The sequence below is a fragment of the Lampetra fluviatilis genome, chromosome 9, assembly GCF_964198595.1.
Source record: "Lampetra fluviatilis chromosome 9, kcLamFluv1.1, whole genome shotgun sequence".
Taxonomy (NCBI): Eukaryota; Metazoa; Chordata; class Hyperoartia; order Petromyzontiformes; family Petromyzontidae; genus Lampetra; species Lampetra fluviatilis.
The window spans coordinates 11,955,179-11,977,375 of NC_136283.1; the positions used below are offsets into that span (position 1 = coordinate 11,955,179).

Here is a 22,197-nt window from a genome sequence, read left to right on the forward strand (position 1 = left end):
CATAGACTGTCAAATTTATCGTGACGTCATCGACGACAAGCTAGTGACGCCATAGCGTAGCTATACAGTGGCGTCATAACGTGTCGAGTTTATCGGGACCTCATCCCGCGTGTCGATGCGAGCGTGACGTCATCCGTTGAGTGCAGATGCGGCGACCGGTGACATCTCCACAATGGATAGGTGTGGCGTCATGTCTCCGCGCTCGCTCAGACAAGGATAATGGTCGTGTTAAAATAATTCAGAAACATGATTCAACTGCTTCCCATATCTCTCCCTCCACGCAGCAAATATAAGCATATACGCATTCATTTATTTTTTTAAAATAAAATGAAACATAATAGGCGACGTTTCGGGCAATTGCCCTTCACATCACGTTGTCTGAAACGTCGCCTTTTAAGTTGTTTTTGTTCCTTAAGACACTGTTGGTTTTTTGACGAACGTGTTTGAGTTTGATTTTTTTTTATGTCATTTTGGATCATTACACAAACATACCGTGCCAACCCAGGCGGTTTAACCGTATTATTGTACTGGGTCATTGAGTTTTCAGGTCCATACGGCGCACAGCCGTTTCAATAGGGCAACATTTAGTGTCTATTCGTGTTTTTCCCTTGTGATGGGACTTTACAGGATGAACGTTGAGATTTATAAGGGCACTGGGTGACCAATAAGATCTGAATTGGTCTGTAAAAAGGTTGGCACTGATAGGGTTTGTGCATAAATGACTGGAGCGCAGCCGTGCAATTGGTGGTTTGCGTTGGAGGTGGTATAGCAGGGTAGGTCGGTCGGTCTCGTCACTGAACCTGTGGCTCCCGGGACCTGCAGGGCGACCCGAGCTCCACCATCAACACCCACGCTCACTGCTCGCCCTCCTCCTACCCCCACCACGTGCCGCCCTCTTCACCCATGTGCCGCACAGGGACAGCTGCCTTATACAAATAACTGCGGCTTGGGGGTCCCCTAGGTGTAACAAAAAACAAAAAATGCAGCTGTAGGTCATTGGAATGATTGAATACTAAACGACTAACTTTTTATTTTACCAGGTTAGGCCGACGGAGCTGTACAGCTCTTTTTCAGAAGCGACCTGGCCACAAATGATAGCAGCCCAACGAAGTGGCGTTATTGTCATCACGTGGAAATGTATAGCAGCCAAATACTCCCAACGCACGCTTCTAAAGTTTCTAAATGTGGTGGCAAAACTGGAAGACCCGGAGATTTCCTGTAAGGCTTTGGGTTTCTCAGTACAGCATCCTGAAAATGCAAATCCGTACACAGTAAATCCAAAGAGCTGAGTTTTATTTTCCTTGCCGAAGCTTCATAGGTGCTCGTTAACCGCACTTGCCCCGACATCGTGTCAAGAGCTATACGGGGCATCTTTGTCTTTGTGTGGAGCACAGTGGCGGGACACGCCCTCCATTCATTCCCCCCGGCAAACAATCGCACATCCCTCCGCACATCATCTTCATCATCATCTATCTACTTCATCTCTCTCTCTCTCACTCTGCCATCGTCAACCATGATCCTGTGGTGCGTCTGCTGCTTGCTGGACGCGATGGCGAGAGTTCTGGGAGTGCCCGGTAAGGCGCACGCAATCGCCCACGAGCAGAACGAGAGAGACATGTGTGCGTGCATCTCTCTCTCTGTCTCTGACTCTCATCTATACCGAACAGAGAATACCGTGATCATCGGCGTGGGGCGTCGTGGGGACAATGAGCCCCACAGTAAATAAGCGGACCCCCCCCCCCCTCCGCATAGCGAAGAGACAGGTATTGGGAGAGAATGCGTATTGCATTGTCTGGTTACTGGTTTATTGAGTGTGGTACATACGGACACGTGTTTGCTGGCATTTAACCCCCTACGCTGGGGATGACGGATGCGGCTGTGTGGGCCACGCTGCCTGCACGCTGCGTGGGCTATCGTGTGGAGCTGGTACTCTTGTTGAATCTGTGTAAGACGAATAGCCCAGCAATCTTCCACGTCCCTTTAATAAGGATGTTAACGGAATTGTTCATATTCTAGCTGGGACGGTCGGCTTCGATTGTACAAAGATAAGTTGTTTCCTGCCCAAATGATTATGTATAATCAATGAGGTGGTGCTCATCTCCGATTAGCACGGGTGGCCACGCACGGTGCAAAGGAAGTTCTCCAGTTTACGACCCTGAGCCAGTGGTGTGGAAAATTCTTTATTCCTATTGCCATGGCGAGTTTATCCCCAATAAGTGGCACGGTACTTATTTTCATGATCTCCACAGGGAGGGATAATTGGATAAGTTTCAAACCCCAACCAGATTTTGAACTCGCATCCTTCCGACTGTGACGAGTCGCTCGCTCTACCACCGAGCCACTCAGCCGGTTTGACCAGAGTACGTACGTACAGGGGACATCTGGAATGACATCGCCACAATCTACCACACACCTGAGACTCGCACATACACTCTTGCACTCTGCTGCGTTACACTCCTGTTCACTATGGCAGGTCATGATTTAGCCTATGTTTGCGGAATAGATGGAGATACGAGATGTAAGCGCCGAATTGTATTCTTGTGTGTGCCAGCAATATGTTAACGAACTAGATGCCAATGTCGAGGTCTGCTGGCCACGACAAGAGGATTTCAGGAGAGAATTCGTGTAATTTTGCTCCGTTGAAGGAGCGCAGACGACAGTGGTTTATTATAATGGTCCATAGTTTTGCTTGCATGGCAGCAATCTCTTTGTCTCTCTGTCTGTGGGTTTGCTATATCGTCCATAGTTTGTGTTGCATGGCCACAATGACACTACTCTGGCTTTTCTCTGACTTTCCATTCACGAAGGGGATGTGCGATTGATGATTACACCGCCGTCTTCGAGGAAGAATGTAAAAGCGAGGAGGTGCGATTGATGTTTGGGTCCTCGAATGAGATGTTGATTCTGTGAACCAGCATTCTTCGGGATCTGGGTGCGATACTGGGGTGGTGACAGCACCCCGATCCCAGAAGGTGGGGAGGGGGGGGGGGTCTGCTAATTCGTGCTGCATGTAGCCGAGACTGGCGATAGACTTCTCGGCGTCACATTTCACCCAGCTCCGTGTCGTGACAGGAGTCTCTGTCTTGTGTAGCAGCTGTGCGCTAAGCATCGGTGGGAAGAAACAAAATCCTAATTCTGGGCAGAATGCCCGTCTGTCAGCGCCGTCAGATTTGAGTGCCATCCCATTGGGGGCAGCATTTTAAAGGGGATACTTGTTCGTCAATAGCCGTGCAGAATTCCTCGGAGGAGAGATTTTATTTTGCGTGCACCGTTTGACAGCACCTAGTTATCCAGAGTCGCTCCATTCTGCGTAACTGTTCTTTTTTAACTTCTTGTGGCACAATAGAAATTGACATCCCCATCCACCCAATTATTTATTTAGTAGTAAAAGTGTAACCGGGTTTGTTTATATTGCTATAGGTTTCAACAACACGTGTGTGTGTGTATATGGGCAGTCTATCGATTCCGGTCAATGGGTGGGTGGTGGGGATCTTAAGTCGCCTTTTGTACCCCAGCCACGTGGCTAATGGAGGCCTTATGCCGACCTGCTCAGTGTGATTTACGCATTGTTGCATTTTACAGACGTTCAAAATCAATGTCATTATCGATCTGGAGCCCCTCACCTCTTCAGCTCGAACGTGCAACATTTATCGAACGAGTCACACGCGGCTGGTGTTTGGGGCTGTTTTGCACGCGTACGTGGTATTGTCCAGCGGTGCATGTGGTCATGTCCAGCGGTGCAGTGGTCTTGTCCAGCGGTGCACTTGTCGGCTCGCTGAAGGAGGGATGAGCGTGATGTGGTGCGACTCATGACCGTAGTCAAAGAGGAGGCAGCAGCAGGCTCCTGAGATGTATGTTGCAAGGCCGTGGCCAACATTGGGGGGGACCAAATCTTCCAGGGGGTCTAGGCCCCCCCCCCTCCAGAAAAAAATCTAAATTTGGAAACAAATTTCCTGCCATTTCCTGCCTAAAATATTAAAAAATTCACTAACACATGGAATTGACTTGTTTTACAATAATATCAAATAGTGTATTGTATTACATTGCTCTGTTTTTTTACCTTTTCTTGTTTCATTGTAATGACAGAGATTATGGCTTTATAAAGTACAACCATAACCACAATCATATAGACATAAATCTATGCATTGTTATATGAAGACAAGTCCAGATATTGTGGCCAAGGTTTAGCAAATTTTAGTTTTTATTCACATAGCATAGAATTTTTTAAAATATATTTTGTTTATAGCAATATATTGGGTGGGACATTTTGAACATATTTGAATATTGGGGGGGGGTGTGTCCCCCTCCCCCCAATATATTATAATATTATAATTACGGCCTTGGTATGTTGAACTTCTTTCGCATCATATGTAGCCAACCGTGCTCATCGTAGGCGCGGATGAAGGACAACAAACTAAACACAAAAATCAATTCTAAAGAAAAGCGTTCATGAGATCCCACCAGGGTGGAATCAGTACAGATCTACGTACAGCCCACACACATTAACAGAGAGGCTTTCATGGACTGTTGGGGCAAGTTCTGTTTAGTGAGCACCTGCGAGCGAAGCGTGGCACGGCGGCACAAGCCGGCGGCGGGGATGGTGGTTGCACCGTCACCGAGAAGCGCAGGACTGGTAAGAGCGCCCGCTCGGGGTGTTTGGTGGGTGGGCCTCCCGTCAGGAGTCTGGTTGGTCAGCTCGGGCCAAGGGGGGTGGGTGGGAATTGGTTGTGATGTCTCCCTTCGTGAATCGCACCCCAGGTCAGCGACTTGATGATGGGTTCCAGTACGAGGGAGGCGACGACCCCCGAGTGTCCAAAGACCCCCCCCGTGTGTGCCCCGCTAATGGTTGGGATGTGAGCAGACTGCTGGGTGGGGTAGAGAAAATGTATCATTTAAGGCCCTTTTCTGCCGATGGTGGTCGCCGCACACTGTAATGCTAATGGGGGGGGGGGGCTGTTTGACCATACTTCACCACTCTGATCAATGTATTTAACAGATTAAATGTTTACTGAAAATGTAAGCACATTTTCGTTGCAAGTGTGCATGTTTTTTTGTGATATACACCCAGAATAAAAATAAAATACAGTTTGATACTGAAAAACATGACGCGTTAATTCAGCCCAGCTGAGTAAACTGTGCCACACCAATGCAGTAGCATATCTTATCTCTTTTCTATAAGAAATTTGAACAACCTGCTATACGGCTCTGTTTGTGAATTGTATACTCTATAATAGTTGTTACTGCGGGGTGAAATATTGTGTTATAAAGAAATCAATAAATAAAAAATGCACGGCAAAGTAATATTTCCTGTGCAGAGTTTGCTATTTCTCAGACAAAATCAAGTGCCTATGTTTTTGTATTTCAGTTGTTGAGGGTTGCATAACGAGTCGGTGTCTTTACGCTCGGACAATCTACGGGGTTTCCCCCGTGATGATGGTCGTGAGCCAGTTGTTGACATTATACATTGCCATGGCAAGACCCATGAGATTATCTCCATATATATAAAAGGCAAAGTTGTGATTATGTGTGTCTGTTCAAAATGTTTAGCGTACTTCCCGACGTGAAACAAACTTTTAATTTGCCATGTGGGTACTTTACAGACTGTACACCATGCAAAAATTCTAAAAATACACTTTTGGGGGGGGGGGGGGCTCAATAATGCATATATTTTTTGCACGGCAAGCGAGCTGTGACGTCAAATCTGTCACGTGACCCGCGCACGTGGAAGCGTAACGCATTGTAGTGTAGTGGTTAGCGCGCTGCGCTACGAACCCGTCCACACGAGTTCGATTCCCGCTCACGGCCACCAGCGGTGACGATTATTTTAACCGCTCCTGGGCCTCCCCTAGGTCGACTCGGCCTCAACCGAGTAACTGGTGTGGTGTGTGAACATCGCCACTGGGGAGACAAAGGCGGCCGGGCGTCGTGAATCCAAGCTAGTACCGTAGATTATATGTTACAGTCCCACAAAGTGATATTCACTTTATCGTATCTATATTCAACTTATTTCGCACAATACGTAGCCAACTGTGTTAATTCGAGGTGCGGGGGAAGGACAACACACTTAAGGGGCCGTCCATAAATGACGTCACGCGATTTTGGCCGATTTTGTACCCCCCCTCCCCCCCTCGTCACACGTCGTCACAAATATGACGTCACAAAGCTCTGCCCTCCCCCCAAACCATATTTCCATTTTGAAAATAAAACATGCTTCAAATCGCTTTAAACTATTGTCATTGTAGTGCGTATTTAATGTGGCACTGCACTCTGATGTTGTAGGAGAAAACATGGATTAAAAAGGAGGCGTTGGAAGCTGAAATTTAGCATAAAATTCACTTGAAAATATTCAACGTCTAACTAAAACTGCAGATGTTCAGAATATTCTCTTGACATTTTCTTACAATTATAAAATATTAAAAGTAATTATAACAAAAAAAAATACTTGAAACTTTGTAGTAGAACGAAGCAAAATGGAGAGTACAATTAAAACAATGACATATTCATTCCGCAGAATGAAAAGCCCTGGTAGAATCATTAAAATGAAAATGTTTAATAACAATCATAATTTTTTTAAAGAAAATGTATGCGTCTCCATTCTCCAATGGAGAAGCAGAATGCTCCTTCATGGAATATATAAAAGATGACCTTAGTAAATTTAAATAATAAAATAGTTAATAATGAAAATTTATTTAAAAAAAATTGTGTTGTTATAACTATTATATTGTTTATATTTATTTATCGTCACACATCGTCACAAATGTCTGACCCCACTCCCCGCCCCCCCCCCCCGCTAAGTGTGTGACGTCATTTATGGACGGCCCCTAACACAACAAAAAGGGGTGATGAAGGGTGATCATCTGAATTGCCCCCCAGCTGGAACATGCATCACCTGGTTGAATGGCCACCGTAATGTTCCACGTGGGCACCGTGATGAGGTTGTGTGTGGTATTGGTTTTTGGATGAAGTGCCATGTTTCATACGGAGTGCCCTTGCCAAGAAGACCTGGTAACCCAGCAGCATTCATTATCACCAACATCACAAAGCGGGGAGGTGAGCACCACCTCAACGATTGCTTGAGCAGGAAATCACTTTGGCTTTTTTTTGTTGTGACTTTGTTTTTTGTTCTTTCAGCCATTTCATCCTCAATCCCAGCCACAATCGCAAGCGTACGGTAAAACACCGCACGGCTAAAATCTCGGTGGCCGAGAGAAGACCTCAAACAGAATGCAGGCCTGGCCGTTTCAATCCCACTGTGTTCACTGGCTTCAAAAGAGTTTTACGCGCGTGCACACGATACTCGACACGATACTCGACACGGTGTTTACTGGCATCATGGAACATGCGGCATTTGTTATCTTCATGTTTCATGAAATTAGCGCTTGCTTATAAACTGCCTCGGTGATCTTGTTGTTGTTTACCATAAGGATCGCTGCTACTGTGATTGTATATTTGCTGTATTCATTAAAATTACAAAGAAAAATCTTAAATGAAGGGTACAATATATTTCGATTTAAAGCTTTCGTGACTGCATGGATTCATATTCTTGTTTTTTTCCGTAAAGTCACGTAGAAGGGAAAATAATAAAATAATAAAAAATAAAACATAATAAGATAAAATTCTCACGATGTTTCGGCCAAAACGCAAGCAGCCGTCCTCAGGTAAAGAACGAAAAATATTTGTTTGAAAAAAAACCCCTAACTTTTACTTGAATAATAATCGTTAAAATGTCTCTCTAACACAAATATACTTTGTCAGTTGCTGGCGGTTCTCCTCTGGAAGACCGGATGAATGGGCTTGAAGTCACAACGCCAGCGTGGATAATAAACCAATCGTCTGCCACTGTGAGTAATGCTCACCTCCAGCCAGTGTCAGCTGGTATTTACTAATCAAGACATCTGTGTGCATTAAGTGATTTCGCCCTGTGTTTGTGTGCTCGCTGCCCCTAACCAACGACAATCAAGGGGGCACGCCGTGCCCGATCTCATGAGAGCCCGGAAGCCAGTGCAGGGCTGAGCCTGGGTGGTGCTGGTGATGGGCGGTCACCACCGTGCACAGAACAGGGTGCTGTAGGCAGCTGCTATGGGGCGACATCCGCAGATCGTAGTGCAGGCAGTACAGCGCTGTGTTTCCACGCTCAGAAGGTTTATGCTTCCTCTTCGCAAACCCACATTGACCGGCATTGGTGAAGTATAGAATAGTATGGCAGTGGGGATGCCCTCATCCAGCAGTGGATTTACAAAGATGACCTGTACGTGTACATCCGCTGCTGCCCGTACGGTATCTATGCAAGGGCTCGCTTGGCAAAACGGAACGTTTGTGCCAAGCTGCTCGCAATGGCCGATTCGGTGACTCACTCGTAAACTCATGCACTGAGGCACGGCTACACGCCAGCGGATGAAGCGTCATTTGAGCTGCGTTGTAAGAGAGGCTGCAAACAGATCCTGTTAACGTTCGTGTTAACCCTCGAGTCTGAATGAACCCTTGGGCTAATTTCACGAAGGCTGTTGAGAGGCATTTGGGAGGTTCCTGCGAAGAGTAAGCGTGTACATATGGAGAGGAATGAGGATCTTGCGAAGGGGTTAATGTAAAATGACTGGCTGGAGCAGAGATGAGAGTGAGGAAACAGAGAGTGGTCCATTAAGGAGATTAAACCGTCAGCAGCTGCAATAAAAGGATCGAGATTTGAGAGCGAAAGCGATTGGGGGTGTAGAGGAAGGACATAAATAAGTAGTCGCTGCACAACACTCTTCGTGTTTTCCAGGTGCATCCTGAAAATGCAAACATCGTGGTGAGGATTGCAGGAAAAAGATTGATTCTCCAAATCAAGAGGAACCGGTGAGCGCTGCGGTTTCTGCCCTGAACCATTGTAAGATGGCATGGATAATGCGGGGGAGTATACCTTCACTGATGCGTGCAGTATTCCCCAGTGTGTCATGCGAGTCATGGCCGGCAAAGTCATACCCGACGCACATCAAGGGGCACTGTACTTATGTACGTGTACGATTCTATTCCATTTGAAAATGATACGTTAAGAATGCTTTTCGAGGGTAAGTGGAAGGGGAGGGTATGAGGAGGCGGAAGGCCGGGTAACGATGCCTGTGGAGCAGAGGTCGCAACCGGGTACCCGATACCCGTACCCTACCCGATACCCGGCTACCCATACCCTACCGGGTACGTGTACCCGTTTGCGACCCTGGTGCGGCCGGGTACGGGTACGGGTAGACCGTGAGTCACTGGTGAGTAACCGTTTGTCACTCATTTCCCAACGTCTTGTCTCTTCTCACAATTCAAGTTCCTAGAATCAACCCACCCGCGCCTGCAACATGGCTTCATCCCAGAGGTCGCAATCAAGTACCCGATACCCGTACCCTACCCGTACCTGGCCGGGTACGGGTAGGGTACGGGTACGGCCGGGTACAGGTACGGGTACCCGTTTGCGACCCTGGTGCGGTAGGGTACGGGTACGGCCGGGTACAGGTACGGGTACCCGTTTGCGACCCTGGTGCGGCCGGGTACGGGTACGGGTAAGGAATCAAAACCCGTTTGCGACCTCTGCTGTTGAGCTGAGCCCAGACCTTTGTGACTCTTTTGAGGGTGGCGACTCAAACCTCGGTGCTCTGGTCCTGTTTCCAGCCCGGAACGGGGTCGTTCCTGGGTGGCTCCCAGGCCAGCAGAGCATGGCTCCCAGTGTCCATGGAATATTAGGAATTTGGGACCTTGTCTAAGAACTTGCATTGGAGAGTACAAGTCTGGGCGACTCAATGGAGCTGAGCACACATTGCGTTCCTGTGAGCACCTTTTTGGGGTGAATCTGTTGAAGGGTTCTCAATGTTGTGAGTGTGAAGATGCAGCGTACGTGATGTTCGCACACACTCCTCATGACGGCCCGAGTTGCGTACGACGCCTCGGTGTGCGGCGCGCACGTCATCGTGGCGATTGAGACGCGTATGGTAACGTCGCGTTTGGTTTTGACTTTCAGGAAACTTTTGCCGCCTACGTTTACAGTAACGCACCACCTCGCCAATGGCTCGCTCATCACAGAGACGCCCTCGTTGACACTGGTGAGTCTCTCCTGTGCACCGAGCGGATTTACATCTCTATCGGTGTCTGGGCCCTGAGAACTCCTGGACCGCTCCAACAATGTCATTAAGTCGAAATGATAAAATATATGACCATGACCCAACAATTTGACTTGTCAGGCCGGACCATGATTAACTGCTCTACCATTTATAAATGCCCATCATGTCACATGTCCTTGTTTTTAATAAATTGTACAACAGATTGGAAGGTGCTGTTAGGAAAGGGTCTGTGGGTGGTATGGACTGGTGAGCGGTGAGGGTCAGGTGAATGGTCAATGCTGCATCCCATGATGGCTGTACACACCTGCCCTGCTGGGCGGTGTAATTTACCTCCTCGTTGTGCAGAAGCGTCCAGTGAGTGTGAAATTCGGCTTCCATTTGTCTGCCAAGGTGTTGCGACCTGGACACGTAAATCAGTGGGAGTGTTTGCAGTATAATGGGCACTTTATTTTGAGCCCCCCCCCCACCCACACTTATCGCTGGCATTACCAAGGCACTCTTTAAAGTCCATGAGCGCTCGCATACCTGGCTGATGATGCCGATGATGGTGGTGGTGGTGAGGCTTCCAATGAGTTGTTTGATGGAGCCGCCCTCTTTTTACACCACGGCACTTTACACGTGATAAGCGAATCGAGTCACATCCCATCTCAACCATTTGAATGGGCGCCCCCCCAGTGGCCAATTGTCCCTTTGCGGCACAAGGTAACTTCACGGTAACTTCAACACAAGTTAACTTCAACACTTGACCTGCAATACAACATTGGTCTGCCGGTAGAGGAGCGGGGGGGCGGGGGGGGGGGGGGGTTGGACAACGGTTGCTATGCGTAACCCAGTGGAATAATTTTTAAAACTTGTCGATTTCGGCCCGTGAAGGCGGCGCGTGACGGCCTGCTCGTTTGAAATCACATCACGGGATCTTCAACGTCCGCTGCGCAGCAGATGGCGCATATTCCATGGTTGATGCACCCCGCAGTAATGACCAGATGCAAGGCGTTTCCAGTGGTGACTGTTGCGTGAAGGATAATTGAGTGCAATGAGAGCCGTGAAATGCATAATTTTCACGGCGACATTGCTCACCACGAGGATCAGTCTGTGCTGCCTCGGTGGAGTGTGGGTAACGGACAGGTCCCTTGATTGTGCTTTTACAGAATCACTGCCTTTACCACGGACGCGTGGCGGGTGAGCGCGACTCCCTGGTGGTGCTCAGTACATGCGAGGGGCTCAGGTAAGATCGCCACGAATAGCCAGCTGCACGCACGAGACAGACAAAGATCCCCCCTATAGCCTTAACAGACTTTTGGGGCAAGTGCTGTTATCGAGCCCCTACGAAGGCGGGCACGGTACACAAAAGGGTGGGTGGCCACCACCACACCCGACTGCCTTTGTCTCTGCACTAGCGATGTTTTTACATCACCCCAGGTACTCATTTGAGGCTGAGTCGACCTAGGGGAGGCGGATGACCGGTTCAGATAATTGTCACTGGTGTGTTGGCCTTGAGCGGGAATCGAACTCGGGTCGCCGGGTTTGTTAGTGCGGTGCGTTAACCACTGCGCCACCGCTCCCCATGCAGTGCACACGCATGCACACACACACACGAGCACAAAGTGGTCGTGACATCCACTGTGACTGCTGTGCAGCATTCACCGCGGCCTTGATGGGCTCCATGTGTCCATCACGCTTCGGTTGTATGAATAGTGAGCGATTGATTTAACCCGCACGATTCTGCACGTTGAATGCCATTGTCTAGAATCGACGGAATCGATTGCCCCCATGCGTCATTACATCCCGAGCGTGCGTGAAAGGGCAGCGATGGACTCCCTTGCAGGCAGAGCCGGCCCAGCCACTAAGCGACCCTTGCAATTGCAAAGGGCCCCGTGGCCAGCAGAGGGCCCCCTAGAGTCACTGCTAGCTAGTGGGTGAAAAAAATCATACATCAAAGGGGCCTCCAACCAAATTTTGCTTAGGGCCCCCAAAGGTCTAGGGCCGGTTCTGCTTGCAGGGGAGGAGGGAGGGCATGTCGCTGACTCGCAGGCACCGTCACGGTGGAGTGCAGAGTGAACACATTTCACACCACTCTCAAATAATCATGATCGGCAGCAGTAGCCGTGATCTGCCCACTGCTGGATGAAGGTCAAGCTGTCGCCATCGCTCACAGGTCTGCGATGTCACAAGTCCAAACGAAGTGAATTATATTATTTATAATGTCACTGCATACAACTAGTTGGTTGTGGTAGCTGCGACCAGACGATTGGATATTCGCATGTAGACTGTTCTAGTGACTGCGTATTGAAGATGGGGGAGGGTTGGTGTTCGGCGGCGAACGCCACGCCAGCTCTCTCCAGGGCGTTTTTAAACTCGAGCGACACTCGTGTTCTGAGGGGAAACGGCAGTAAGCGCTGGCTGCAGGGCCAATCGGATTCATCCCGCCACAAACCGTTTCTACGTTTCCATATTTTTGTTTGTAGATACGAGTTGTGGATAAGAATATCAGCACCCGATATTCTCACCTCAGATTCGCATGGTAGGCGACATAGGGTACGAAAGACGTTCAACCTCCATAAATCAGCAGCAGGAGCAGCAATGAGGAGCTGCATGAATATATATTTTTTTGCATCATGGCTGATGTTTCTGCCAGAAACGGTGCCATTTTCTCCACCCACAAACAATAGGCTGCTTCAGTTTCTAAATCGGACACCACCTCACGTCAATTCCACGTGGAGAATAAAATGTATCAGAAGAAAATGTGAACACTGAGGACTATGCCTCTTAACGACATATGTATGTATAATCGATGACATGTAACCATCTGTGCAGGGGAGACGAAGGTGGCTGGGTATAGTGCTGGTCCCACAACCCCCCTGGTGCGCCGTGCTAACCTGAACAGGTCCTCACGAGCGGCACCTGTCTCAAGTTGAAGCCGATTTTGTCGCAGATCTCCGAACGAACTCCTCGCCCTCTCCGCTTGCAGGGGCTCCATCGTCGTCGGTGCAGATCACTTCCTCATCGAGCCGCTGGGAAGACGCGGAGAGTGCGGGCGGCATGCTGATGAAGACAAAGTGGACGGGAATTCTGAGGAACACGATACCGACGAGGGGATTGTGAATGCCGCGGGCACCGTCGGCGGGGCGGTCAGAGGGCCTTGCTTTCGTCGTCGCCGCGGCTACCACTATCACTGCTGCCCTCGTCACGCTGTGTCACGGGCTAGGGATCGCCAGTCCGGGCACGGAGGAGGCCTCGGTGTGGCGTACGGCCACACGAACCTCACCCAGGCCGGCGCTGTCGCTCAGTCAGGCCGGGCTCGGACGCGGGCGCCGCACATCCGCGTGAGTGGCCACGGTCGCGGAACGTCAGGCCTGTTAAACAGGGTCCTGCCACGTGAACAAGATAAAACACGTGACGTATGTTCGATGGTCAATGTCAATAGAATAACAATTGTGGGAGTTTCGATTATTGCCCCCATCACTCCCTTACTCCGTCCAGTAGCTTGATGAAAGAGAAGAGGGGAGGTTTGAGATGGTGAGATGGTCGGCACGTGGGCAGGGAAGAGGAGCACCAGTTGGGCCACGTTCAGAGTGCCGGAGACCGGGAGATGAGGCTCAGGGGAGGAGGAGGAGGAGAGGTGTTGGTGAAGGCTGTGGCGTCAGGAAGCAAAACGAGTAGGCAGCACTTTACCATCCTCACAGCTGTAAACACTACTCCTAGATTATAAAATCAAACAATGCAACATTTTTTCTCCAATATTTAAAGTAAAAATTTGCGTTTTAAAATAATTATGAATGAGCTGATTTAACCTTGCCTGCCTGTTACGATATCCAATCGCTACAACACAGCTTTTGTAACATAATGAGCTCGATCCGCCAGCCCGAGTGCTGTTTCCTCAAAACCGCACAATCCAGGCTCCCTTTGTCTCCTGTCCATATATATTTAATTATTTATCCAGGAGAGCCACGTTAAGTCAGGAAGGTCCTGCTACATTTGGGGTTTTTTTAAAGGTATTTTCAGCTAATTAATGAGCGTTCATACAAGTGATAGGAAACCACAGTATCTGCAGAGGGGGAAACACATTATCCCATCCAGACGGAATGGGTGGGAATCCACATTTTGTTGTTCTGCCTTCTGGCAAGCCAGGGTACGGCCTCCCCTCTAAGCCCACAGGAAGGGAGTTTAGCAACATTTGTGTGATCCACAAACCTTTCCCCGCACCTCCGATTTGCACCGTTGTCTACGTACGGTGCGAAAGAAGTTCAACATGCGGTGTACACATAACGCTCGCCACCTCCACAGCACTGACTTACAGGCAACCACGTGCAGCGTAGCGCCCCCCGCCGCTCGGCTAAAGCCTCCTGTCATCTCGAATGCCGCCTGGGTGATGCCGTGAACGGTGCCGGGCACTGTGTTTCAGCTCAAGCGCAGCAGCGCGTGGAGGGCTGCTAAACACGTGGAGCTCGTGCTCGTCGCCGACCATGCCGAGGTGCGTTGGGTTCACGCGTGCTCTCGCGTTTGGGGTGTCGTGGTGGCGAGACGTTAACTACCTCGCCTGGTATGCAGGAGGTCGCGGGGTTTGATCCCGACCCCTGACGCCTGTTGTATATTTGGAGTTTGCGTGTTCTATCTCGCCGTGGTCACGTAATTTTTTCTCTGGGTCCTCCGGTTTTTTCTGCATATTTAGAAACTTGTGTTTAGAGTATTCGGCTGCTATAAATTTCCACGTGATAAGCCACTTCGTTGACCTGTCATGTGTGGCCAGGTCGCTTCTGAAAAAGAGCTATATAGCTCAGTTGGCTTTACCTGGTAAAAAAATAAAATAAACGTTAGTTTAGTAAAGTCACGTAGAAGGGAAGTAATAAAATAATAAAAACAAAACGTAATAAAATAATATAATTCCCTTCTACGTGACTTTACCGAAAGAACCAAGAAGATGAATCCCTGCAGTCACGAAAGCTTTAAATCGAAATTTAAACGTTAGTTTAGTTTAAATAGTTTGGCATTGGATTTGTGTAACGGTTCACTGGTGTCCACCACCGCTGCCGCGGAAAGGGGAGTAGAGTCAAGGATGCAATGCTCGGTAAAAGTGAAAGGAACGGGAGAGGGAAGAGAGCAGAGAAGGAATGGGAAACGAGAAGGAAAAGGATGGAAAAGGAACGGAGAAATAGGCGCAAAGAGGTCAGAAAGGATGAAGAGCGGGAGGAAGAGGAGCCCAACAGAGACGAAGAGGGCGCACGGCTCAAGGTGAGCAGCAGGAAGTACGTAGGAGTGCCAGGCAGGGGGGGGGAGAAGGAATCCACCGGGCCAAGATGTCGGGGATAAGAAGGTGGAGATGATGATGAGAGGCTAGGTAAGAGAGGCAGAAGAGCGAAGGAAGGAGCAGACGTGAGCTGCACAAAGGAGGAGCAGCAGCGTCTGTATACACAGGGGGCGGGGAGAGGGGGTGGCTGCACAGAAGTCACGGGATTTACGAGAGCTGATCTCTATATAGATGTCCACCTTAATCGACGAGCTCATGTTGGGTGAATCTCGGCAAAAGTGTGAAGTCATGCATGCCGTATACGTTTGTGAAAGCGCGATGTGTGGAGCACAGTTCAGCATTGTGTTACCTTTCCCAAAGATGGTGAAATGCCTGGAAGTCAACCTGGCTGTGCACTTTATACACCGTTTATTAAACCTGTCGCAGTTCATGAAAATGGGACACGACTACTGGAGGACGGCGCTGCGTATGATGGAGATCGCCAACCACGTGGACAAGGTACAACGGCCACCTCTGCTGCATGAAATAATAAAACGTAAAACAACTGGGCTGTTCACTATGTGTGGCGATGAGAAGACATCTTCCCGTGCCCACGAGGCCTGTCTGGGGAATTCGAGAGCATCTTGCACGTGGTGCGGTAATGCAATCGGAGTGGGACTTGAACGCACGGAAACATTTGGCCCCCATAGTGCAGCTCACCGCGTTCCATTTCGCTGTTGTTGTTCTAAAGCTCCGGCAGAGGGGGACATCGTGGGCTGTATCTTGGGGTAAATTTGGTGACTTTGCTCCGTTCGCTGCGCCCGTGTCTACGCCAGTTTTACAGGGCGCTTGGAGTGCGCGTGCCACTGGTCGGCGTGGAGATCTGGTCATCCGGGGATGAGACCCCCGTGCCCCATGACCCCTACCAGGCCCTCGCCCACTTCCTGTCCTGGCGAAGAAAACATCTCCTGCCCAGGAAGGAGCACGACAACGCCCAGCTCGTCACGTGCGTCCACAACGCAGGAGGATGCCACATCCTCAAAAAATGTGCAACGTTGGCCCAAAGTTGGCGTGCGGTTGGAACCGTCGGCCCAACGTTGGCCCAACATTGGCACAACGTTACACGTTTACTGGGTTGTGCAGCTGCGTATCTAGCAGAGTTGTTGAACGGCAACCAGTGAACCGGTACTTGTTTTCAGAAACTGTTACCGGTTCCAAAAGTCAGGAACTGGCAATCGTGTCAAGTGGGCATGCCGGAACCGCCCACGCCGATTGGCATAACCGGACGTGCAAACTGCACGGCAGCCCAAGTCACCGTGGTGTCTATTTGCCCTCGTTCCTCAGTTAACGGGGGGTAAAGGTGTATTTGGCCATATATGCGGTGGCTAAATACCAATGTCGAGGGCTGTTGGCCAGGACGAGAGTGCTTCAGGAGGGAGAGTTCGTGTAGATTTGCTATTCCTCTGTTCAAGGAGTGCAGACTGCAGTGGGTTACTATTTTGCCCATAGTTTGGGTTGTATGGCCAACGTAAAGTGGAATGTTTGTCGCTTTAGGCACTTCCATGTGCGCGGCAATCCGGCAACCGGGTTTTTAAAATGTGGTCACCGGAAATGCAAGTAAATAAACAAACACCCGCGTAACAACGCCGGCGTGAAGCTTGCGTCTCGTGTGCCGAGTGTGCTGAGAGAAACTCGAGTAATAACGGCGCCTTTTCTCCTGTCTCCAGGGGCGCCAGGTTCACCGGCGTGACGGTGGGCATGGCACCACTTATGGGGATGTGTTCGCGCGAGCAGTCCGGAGGCGTGAACATGGCAAGTCATCAGTATCATCACCATAATTGTCGCGCCGATAATGGCGACACGAGCGTGTTCATACAGCGGCGCCATTCACGCCGACTGCATCGCGCAAAGCTGCACGTTGCGCGACACGCGGAGACGTGCCTAGACGTCAAGATGTTTTCAGCCGATTTAATAACGAGTTTCATACGTGGGGGAGGAGCGAACCACGGAACGTCCGGAGAAAACCCAGGCAAGTGAGGGGGTCAACATTTGATTCCACACAGATGGAACAGATGGATATTAGTCCACACACTTGCTGTACCGCCTTCTCTTGGCAAGGCAGGGTATGGCACCTTGACGGCCACAGGGAGTTGAGCAACATTTGTGTCATCCACCAACCTTAATAGGTGATGACAGCGCAGCAAATGGGTTTCTGGCGATCTGTCCCTATGAATGTTGAGCATTATCTCCTTGCAGGCATGGGTTTCCATGTACATAACACTCGTTAGAAGGAAATGGGCCAAATGTTCCACTTTAGCAAAAGAACTGAGACTTGGTAAAGGTTTTCGAGATATAAACAGATAACTTTGGTTATGAAGTTCTATGCATAGGGGAGGGCATGCTCAGGTCCAGGCAAAATGAGGGTTTAATGCAGAAAATGTAATAAATGCATGCACTAGTTGTGCCTCCCGCACCTCCGATTAGCGTGGTTGGCTATGTACGGTGTGAAAGAAGTTCAACATACATACATGTGCTTGATACGCTATCAGTGTCCGGCGTGGAAAGCTTCATTTGATCAATTCGTTGCGTTTGGCGATTGTTGCATCCATCTCTGCATAGGACCACACGGAGAGCGTACTCGGTGTGGCCTCCACCGTGGCGCACGAGATGGGCCACAACTTCGGACTGAACCACGACGGGGATGCCCGTCGGTGCCCGTGCCAGCACTCGGCGCAGCAGGGCGGCTGCATCATGGCGCCTGCTACTGGGTTCGTAACGCTCCTCTGGCAGGCGAGGCTGCGTTGGCTGGATCATGTCGCCCTAATGCCCAGCCACCACATGCCCAAGTACCTTTCTGTCTGGCAGGATAGAGGGGGATAAAGGGACACGGCATGGGCAAGAGATGAGATAGAGCTGATGCGGTACAGGAGGATGTGGAGCTGAGTAGATTTGCCTAAGACTGATACTCCCAGCGGTGTCAAGATTGGCCTCTTTGGAGGGCGTTCGTGAAGGGCGCTACTGGGCAGTTAGAGGCAGTCACCCTCCACAACAATGGAAGGCAGAGGAGAGACGCTCAAAACAACGAGCCGGGTGGCTAAAACGCAGAAAGTTGGCACAGTGGAAAGCAGAGGTGGTGCATCTGCTAGCCATCACAGTCAACCATTGGCATCTGGGTCTGTCTCGTGACCTGCCAGTAACAGGCCTTCCAACAATCCACATTGCCTCAAAGTGCACCTAGCCTGGCACAAGAGCTGTGGGGATGCCATCGACAATTTGTGGCGAACACCAGTGACGATTATCTGAACCGGTCCTGGGCCGCCCCGAGGTCGACTCAGCCTAAATGTTTAAAAACATCACCACTGGGGAGACAGACGGTCAGGCATGGTCCTGGCCACCCACCCCCTCATGTGCCGTGCCAGCCTTCATAGGTGCTCGCTAACAGCACTTGCCCCAACAGTCTGATTAAGGCTATATGGGGGATCGTTGTCTTTGTCCCTTGCAGGCACCCGTACCCCCACGTGTTCAGCTCGTGCAGCGTGCGTGCGCTGCGAGCCTCGCTGCTCGAAGGGGGCGCCCCCTGCGTGTTCAACGCCCCCGACGTCACGGCGCTGTACGGCGGCGGCCGCTGTGGCAACGGCTACGTGGAGGACGGAGAGAGCTGCGACTGCGGAGAGCCACAGGTGTCATTGTCATCCTCATCATCATCGTCGTCGTGGAAACAACGCATCTCTCTCGTGATAAATTATCCAGAAGAGCTACGCCTAGTCGTAGGACACTTTTTCAGGGGGGGTCCCTGCATTGGGTTTTTATTTATAGATTTTTTTTCAGCCGATTTATTATACACGTGGGAGGAAACCCACGTGTACGAGGGGACAACACACTATCCCATTCAAATGGAAAAAATAGATTAGTCTAGACTTGCCTGCACCACATTATTCTAGCGAGCCAGGGCATGGCACCTCCCCGACTGCCCAGGGGAAAAGGAATTGGGCAATGTTTGTGCGAGCCACCAACCCTCGCTGCTGCCTCCACAGCACTACTGGATCCAACGTCCCATAGAGCACCGTAGCCACCACCAGCACGGTCACCGCTGCCTGGCTAGAGGTGCGTGTCGTTGTGTGCTCTAGGAGTGCGACAATCCGTGCTGCAACGCGACGTCATGCGCGCTGGCGCTGGGAGCAGACTGCGCGCACGGGGAGTGCTGTGACAGGTGCAGGGTAAGTTGCTAATGACAGCGTTTGTTGCCTATGTGGTCATTACTGCTCTGATGTCTGTTTTGTTGTTTTTGCTCTAATTTATATTTTCTTTGTTGCAGTTAGTTTCGTATTATTATTGTTGTTTTTGTCAGTTTGGTGCCCCCCAGGTCACTCTTGTGAATGAGATCTCACCCAGTCACACAAAATAAACCTTTAAACTTTTGAGCAGGTCCCGTGAAAAAAAATCTGACACGCTTAATATTCATTTCCCGCGTCCTCTCCACTCTACCTCCCCTCTGCACACGCACCATCCGTCTCCCCCCCCCCACCAGCTCCAGGGGCCAGGGCACCTCTGCCGCGAGGGAGCGGGGGAGTGCGACCTCCCGGAGTTCTGCACGGGGACGGCGGCGCAGTGCCCCCAGAACGCCCACGCGCACGACGGGCAGCCCTGCCGGGGGGGCGGCCACTGCTTCACGGGCACGTGCGTCACGCTCGGCGCGCAGTGCCTGCGGCTGTGGGGGCCAGGTGACTCCACGCTGCGACGCCACAACACAATGTCACACCGCGATGTCACGTGATGCCACAACACAATGTCACAACACAATGTCACGTGATGCCACAATATTATGTCACGCTGCGATGTCACACCATGATGCCACGCCGTGTCGTCACAATGACGCCACACCGCAATGCCACCCCTACGGGCCGCGCGCATGGCCACGCAGCTGCGAGCGGATCCTCCATGCTAACCAAGAAGCACGGCTGCAGACCGTGGCCGCCCGCTGTCCTCGATCAAAGACAAAACGCCACGAGGACAAACGTTAACATTCTTACATTCGCTTGAACCTGTGCTGCCCATTTGCTTTGGTTGAACTTAAATGGGTGCACCACAGTCAGTCGATGGGCAAGTCGCATGTGATGGGGTAAAATGTGGGTACTGACATTCGATGAGTGTGTTCGAGTTAGAGGGGTTGTCTGGAGTCTTCTCTAGTGGAGGCCATTTGGCCGGCAGTGGCGTGGGGTGAGAAATGGCAGGGCTGCGCCTTTATTAATTACACTACTGTTTGTCTCAGGCGCAGATGATGTCTTATTTGATGTAAAGTATGTAAGCAATGCTATGTCGTCCTCTTGTCCAAGAATCCTATTGCGTATGCAACCAGGAGAGCGGAAATTCATTCCTCAGTGTTAAATGAGTACCTGGTGCCGTGTGTGTGCACGTCAGCACTGGGGAGACAAAGGCGACCGGGCGTGGTGCTGGCCACCCGCCCAGTCGTGTGCATTGCCAGCCTTTTAATAGGTTGCTCGCTAACAGCACTTTACCCAACAGTCTGTGAAGGCTATTTATTGGGGGGGATCTTTGTCTCTGTGATTATAGGTGCTTACGCTGCCCCGCGCGAGTGCTTCGTGGAGGTGAATGGAGCAGGAGACAAGTACGGAAACTGTGGCAAGGACACGTCTGGGGAGTACGTGACCTGCACGGAGGAGTAAGTGCTGCCTGACAAGTCCCCCCTGCGGTTCCAGTTGAATCATTTCCTCAATCTCCATTCACCAAATTCTGGCCCCAATTCAGAGCGATCTCCTGCTCACGTGAGCACTGAGGTGCTGTGCGCATCTCCTGTCTACAACCCCGAGAAAATGGTGGAAATTCCACATTCCTATGGCAGGGGGCGAATCTATCCATGGGAAAACCATGGCCTGTTGACTTCCCGATAAAGTGGAGCTTATTTTATTGTCCCCGAAGGGATGATGGGCTGAGTCAAGGCAGCGAGGATTTGAACTCGCGGCCTTCTGATTGCGAGCCGCCCGCCCTCCTGCCGCTGAGCCGTACAGCTGGACTTCTTGATTGGCTATGAAGAAGACTCTCCGTTTGTTTTTTAGGCTGCACTTGCAGCCAATTTATAGCAACCACTCCCATATATTTTCGAAAATATCCTCTTGCAAGTGAGCATGTTTCCATGGCGGTAAATCTGAGAAAATATGTTTTCGCATGCATGCTTTGTTGTCACTTTAATTTACTTTATAATTTTTCCCACGTATTTTGTGCCTCGTTTCTCTATCCACATTTTTTGTCCCCCCCTTGTTACCTCCCCCAGATCTCCCTTGCAATACGGATTTTGGGTCTAATCGGTGTTGTTGGTGGCAAGTCACGGTGGAAACCGTTTCCACCGTGACGGTTGTGCCAGGGTGGCATTTGCCGGGTTGGTGCTGGAGTCCGACGCGCTCCTCCCCATCGTTGGGGTGACATGGGCAAGGCCCGTGCGCCACCTCGGATGGCAGACAAAAGTAAGACAGAGGGGAGGTGCCCGGCGGTTCCATTAAGGAGTCGTGATGTCATCGATAAATTCGCCCCCGTTGGCGTCCGTGGATCAGGGCTGAACTGGGTGCCACTTGATGTGGAGGAGTGGCGTTGCTTCCTTAGATGGACACCACAAGTGAGTTCGTGAAATACTGTTCGAAACTATTCTGTGGTTATTGCCTCCACATTTTGTCCATGCACAGAGACCTTTTTGTCTCAATGTAAACCTTGCTGGCCACCTGTATTCATAAGAATATTATTGCATGTGCTTATATAGTTTGTCGTCAAACTAGAAGCCATATCTAAGAGGGCCCTTGCCTATAAACATCTGGCAGCTCACCAGCATTGGTTAAAGCGAGGCTGACTCTGCTGATGAGGCAATGAATGTCAAAACTGGTCCAG

At 50.3% G+C, this 22,197-nt stretch overlaps 1 protein-coding gene across 4 annotated transcripts in view; it reads left to right on the forward strand.

Moving 5' to 3' along the window:
• The first annotated feature begins 1,390 nt into the window (after positions 1–1,390).
• Positions 1,391–22,197, forward strand: part of LOC144934205 (disintegrin and metalloproteinase domain-containing protein 12-like) — a 37,434-nt gene continuing 16,627 nt past the window's right edge. For 2 of the 4 annotated variants that reach the window (XM_078859787.1, XM_078859788.1), the window contains exons 1-15: positions 1,391–1,574; positions 7,756–7,841; positions 8,762–8,835; positions 9,980–10,061; positions 11,228–11,304; positions 13,048–13,402; positions 14,482–14,550; positions 15,751–15,822; positions 16,140–16,309; positions 17,031–17,115; positions 17,923–18,071; positions 18,806–18,983; positions 19,431–19,520; positions 19,832–20,024; positions 20,875–20,983. In XM_078859787.1, coding sequence (XP_078715913.1) covers positions 1,514–1,574; positions 7,756–7,841; positions 8,762–8,835; positions 9,980–10,061; positions 11,228–11,304; positions 13,048–13,402; positions 14,482–14,550; positions 15,751–15,822; positions 16,140–16,309; positions 17,031–17,115; positions 17,923–18,071; positions 18,806–18,983; positions 19,431–19,520; positions 19,832–20,024; positions 20,875–20,983 — 1,850 coding nt within the window. In that variant the 5' untranslated portion in view covers positions 1,391–1,513. Of the gene's footprint in view, positions 1,575–7,755; positions 7,842–8,761; positions 8,836–9,979; positions 10,062–11,227; positions 11,305–13,047; positions 13,403–14,481; positions 14,551–15,750; positions 15,823–16,139; positions 16,310–17,030; positions 17,116–17,922; positions 18,072–18,805; positions 18,984–19,430; positions 19,521–19,831; positions 20,025–20,874; positions 20,984–21,240; positions 21,413–22,197 lie in introns of those variants that run through there. The other 2 variants (XM_078859791.1, XM_078859790.1) reach the window with 2 other exon arrangements.